This window comes from Cibotium barometz, chromosome 16 (assembly GCF_041138505.1).
Source record: "Cibotium barometz isolate CiBa-2024 chromosome 16, ASM4113850v1, whole genome shotgun sequence".
Classification (NCBI taxonomy): domain Eukaryota; kingdom Viridiplantae; phylum Streptophyta; class Polypodiopsida; order Cyatheales; family Cibotiaceae; genus Cibotium; species Cibotium barometz.
In genome coordinates this window covers 30,803,834-30,808,735 of record NC_141061.1, presented here as the reverse complement: position 1 = coordinate 30,808,735, position 4,902 = coordinate 30,803,834, and the positions used below count along the sequence as shown (strand labels likewise).

Sequence of the window (4,902 nt, the reverse complement as noted above, 5' to 3'; positions counted from 1 at the left end):
TCAGCTAAAGACGCCCATTGCCACTTTCTTTGGGTCCCCCCGCCCCCCCCCCCTCTCTCTCTCTCTCTCTCTCTCTCTCTCTCTGCTACAGGCGCTTTCACTCTCTCTTCTCTCTCTCAGCTACAGACGCTCTTTCTCTCTCTCTCTCTCTCTCTCTCTCTCTCTCTCTCCCTCTCTCTCACACACACACACACACGGGCGCGTGGTTCCCATTGCCCCGTCTTTCTCGTTCTTCCTGTAGCCAACACACCTTAGGGTGGTCTGCTCATAGGTCTCTCTCTCCCCCTCTCTCTCTCTCTCTCTGTGTGTGTGTGTTCGCGCGCGCGCATATGACGAGTGGTTTCCTAAGGCACTACTGCGCTTATTGGTATCCGTGATTAATGTAGAAATAGAAGTTTGTGATCACAGCAGCTATGGCAGCTTCTGATCCCTACCAGCTTGATCAGCCTCCAACTGCAGCAAATATAGCCTTTGAAGGATGGGAGCTAGAGCAGTTTCTTATGGAAAGCGTGCAGCCCAGCACCTCATCACACAATGCACACGCAGAAAACACACTTTGTGATGTCACGTTCATTACAGAGCTCATGGAGTGTGATTTCGAACAGCACGATATTGAGCCCCTTGATGAAAAGCAAAGATCACACAGTCCGGCGCATGAAGCAGATTTAACAGCATTTCACCAGCAAGACCCCACATCTAGAGAGCAAACACTCTCTCTCATGAGTAACCAAATCATAGACTTAGCACCTGCGCCTGATACAGATCAAAGCACGGGATTTATAACAGCTCCTCATCCTGATCAAGTTATTGGACTAACTCCATCTAGCAGTGCCAGTGAATCAGAAGATGTCTTGCTCAAATTCCCGCACCATCTCGATGTCACCATAGAGGGTTTCTCGGCCGTAGCTGCAGAAGAGGGATTAATCAATCATCCGGCCACAGAGGAAGAATTACATGAAGATCCAGAGAAATCAAGCGAGATTAAGCAGATGATTAACCTTAAACTTCTTCATCTTCTACTAGCCTGTGCAGAGGCAGTTTCTGAAGACAACCTAGAGCTAGCAAGCGTGATACTATGTCGTTTGCAAGAGTTGTCATCCGAACATGGGAGCCACTTGCAACGCTTGGCTGTGTACATTTCCGAAGCACTGGAAGCTAGGATTAGTCCCAGTGCATATATGGGATTTCTCCGCCGTCTCAAAACACCTCTACCACAGAGTGACATGCTGGAAAGCTTCTGTGTTTTTTACAATGTAAATCCGATTGGAAAATTTTGCCATCTAACCCTTAATCAGCTTATATTAGACACAACCATATCAGATACACAGGTTCATCTTGTTGATCTGCATATAGGGTATGGCATGCAATGGGCAGCTTTTCTTCAAGCTGTGGCACTAAGGCCCAATGGGCCTCCTAAGCTAAGGTTAACAGCAATAGGTCCTTCTGAAGAGCCTTTGATGAGCACAGGAAGAAAGCTAAAGGAGATGGCTAGAACCTTGCAAGTGCCATTTGAGTATTGCCCAATTGCAGTGCAGTTGCAAAGCTTTGATGTGGGCATGCTTGATGTGAGGCAAGAGGAGATTTGTGTGATAAGCAGTCTTGGGCAATTACATACTTTGCTGCACAGAGGGGATGAATGTGTGGATGGGTTTATACAAGGCTTGAAGGCAATACAGCCCAAGGTGTTTGTGCTTGCAGAGAATGATGCAGACCACAACAGCCCTTTGTTTTTGAACAGGTTTGTGGAGTGCTTAAAGTACTATGCTGCAGTCTTTGATTCATTGGATGCAGCTCTCCCACCCATATCCCAAGCTAGATTGAAGATGGAGAGGTTGCTAGCTGGTCGCAAAATAGGGAGCATCATAGCTTGTGAAGGCTTGGAGAGAGTGGAAAGACATGAAACCATGCTTGAATGGATGAAGAGATTGGAAAAGGCCGGCTTCAAGAATGCCCATCTCAGCCCCACGGCAATCAACCAAGCCAAGCTTCTTCTCAACCTCTACTACCCTAATGGCTATAGCTTGACAGAAGACCATGGGGCTCTCACCCTTCGGTGGAATGGCACAGCCCTCATGGCCATTGGAGCATGGCGTTAAAGATCGTGAGTTTTACATCATCTCAACACAACTCAAGTTTGTTGCTTCATATCATGTGTTAACATGACCTGTTTTGTACAATATGGATGTGCAGGCTTGTAATTAGCCATGTATCATAACGTTATGCATATCATAAATTATGCAAACCCTAATGACAGGATTACACACAGCTTTGGTTGAGTTGGAGACTGTCTTTCATCATAGTTATTAATTGACCTTTCGTTTTTGTGCGACGAGGCTCTAAGCTTTTTAAAATGCCCTTTTTTATCTAACCGCAAGTTATTGCAGTGGATAAAGGAGTTGCTTAAGAGTCCCAAGGTCATGGGTTCATGCCCTAATGTGCAAGCGGTGGCACGCATGGGTGTGTTTGTTGTGTTGTACTTTCTTAATCCAACCAAATTTAAAAAAAGGCCACATTTTTTGGATGACCAAACTTATGGCCATTCTTGAGCAAATTTCTTTTACAACTCCATGCGTAGAAACCCCTTCTATTAAAGTCTTGTGTTACCTCACAAGTTCTCAAGTTTCTTATGGCCATTCTTAAGCAAATGTCTTTTGGAGTAGAAATTCCTTCTATTAAAGTCTCGTGTTACCTCACAAGTTCTCAAGTTTGCAAATTTCTTTTGCAACTCCAGGCGTAGAAACCCTTCTATTAAGGCCTTGTGTTACCTCACAAGTTCTGGAGTTTTATTGTCATTGCTAGAAGTAAATAGGAGTAGAGCAACTCTAGAATCTCCAGTTTAAAAAAATTGCAGCACTCGCATATTATGTGAAGTTAACATACTTGCTATGCCTAAACATCATCATTTTGTTGGTTTCTGAAAATTCTCATCCAAATCTCCAGTTTTAAAAAAAATTATCATCCAAATCTCCAGTTTAAAAAAATTGTAGCACTCGCATATGATGTGAAGTTAACATACTTGCTATGCCTAAACATCATCATTTTGTTGGTTTCTGAAAATTCTCATCCACATCATTAAATCAACAATTGTAACAAAATCCACACACACATGCACACAAGGATGAGAGAGAGAGAAAGAGACAGAGAGAGATGGAAGGAGAAAAATTATCAAAGTTACAAACAAAAGGAAAGTCTAAAAGAAATGATCCAAAGGAGAAAATGCACAATTGTACAAACAAAAGGAGAGTTTAAAAGTGAAAATTTTCTTTTAGTATATGTTTGGAATTCGAGATTATTCTCGACAAGACCTTGATAAAATCATTAACATAGAAGTGTTCATAAAAGGTTCAATTTGGAATATGATATAGTCTCTATAAGACCTTGATAAAATTATTAATATAAGTGTTCATAAGAGGGTCGATGAGAGAAATTGTTGTAGAGGTGGCAATATAAGCCTCTACATAAGCTATGGTAACATAAGAGAATAGATAAAACCTATCGAGTTTCACTCATTGTGGCATCCCATGCTTGTAATTCTATCCAAGCATGAGGTCTCCTCCTTTCCAAAGCGCTTTGGCAAATAGGTCTCCTCCTTTCCAAAAAGCACACACATATATTTTGAAAGAAAGAGAGAGAGAGAGAGAGAGATTGATTCAAGAAAGAACTAATGCATACCTATATTAGATTGATGCAAGGTATTGTCTGTGTGTGCATTGGCTACCCAAGAAAAAGAGGTGCTTGCTTATATTTTTTGTTGAGTGTACTTGCACAAGCTAGAGATTGTATAACCTTCAACCTTTTTGACTTTAGATTTCTTTTATAAAAGTTTGTCTATCATTTGTGCTTTCTGGGTCCCATTAATTATCCGCCTCTATATTATAGATTGCAAGAGGTACACATATGTTTTGCTCATTAATCCTTAAGTTACATAGATACGTTTTGTTGAACCTTGCAAAAGTATGGAGGGAGGGGGTTATAGTCTTGCCTCACTATATGAAATTTTGTTATCTAAAATGTCTTGAGAATCACTATTGTGGCCTCAAGCGCCCAAAGTGTAAGGAAGTACAAGATGGTCATACTTGGTGCAATCCAAACCAAGTAAAATATTAAATCCATTTCATGCACGTGTCTTGACATCCCAACATACCAAGAGACTAAGCTAAACAAGGTAACCTATCACACAATATGAGAAAGTGGGGATTTTTCTAAAGTTATTAATCCTACAAAAGGAAAAACATCCAAAACTAGACATCTCAATAGCATCAAGCTCATGGTAAAAATCAGAGGTACTAAATATCATGATATAAATAAAGATAGATTGGCAATTATATTTTTTAGATGATCTTGAGTACTAGCATATAGTGTGATTTTGAATTATATGTGATAAGTTGTAATTACAATCATGGTTGATAAATTTATGTATTGGCATTTTGGAAAATCTTTCTCCATAACTCAATTGAAACTATAATTTTAGGGAAATTGTTCGAAACAAATAGCTAAAACTTTCCATCTATGATAGCCCATGAATTTTTGGAGACTCCAATAAAATAGCCATACCCCCATATATAGCCCCTATAATTTTCTTGCTATACATTGAGTAGTCTACTCAAACTAATACTTGGGAACACTAAACACACAACTCAAACTTGAATCACAACTTTACATAAACACACGATTAAGGATGACTAGAATTCTTTTTCCAACGATAAACTTTCTCCCACACATACTCACTCTTCTCCTCTTCTACTCCCTCATGTCAATGGTTACCCCTGCTTTCTCTAGTGTAGTACAACATCGAGTTTGATTACAAGTAAATCCCAAGAATCAAAATCTCTTCACATGACCAACCCACTAGATGGTTGAATTGGCAATTAACTACTTCCACACAAGCTTTTCATGGGTGGC

At 40.4% G+C, this 4,902-nt stretch overlaps 1 protein-coding gene across 1 annotated transcript; it reads left to right on the top strand.

Annotated features, from left to right (window-relative positions):
- Positions 1–237: 237 nt before the first annotated feature.
- Positions 238–2,261, top strand: LOC147630546 (DELLA protein RGL1-like). The gene has a single exon (XM_086810448.1). It carries the CDS (start codon positions 414–416, stop codon positions 2,094–2,096), a length of 1,683 nt encoding a protein of 560 aa, XP_086666574.1. The 5' UTR covers positions 238–413; the 3' UTR covers positions 2,097–2,261.
- The last annotated feature ends 2,641 nt before the right edge of the window (positions 2,262–4,902 follow it).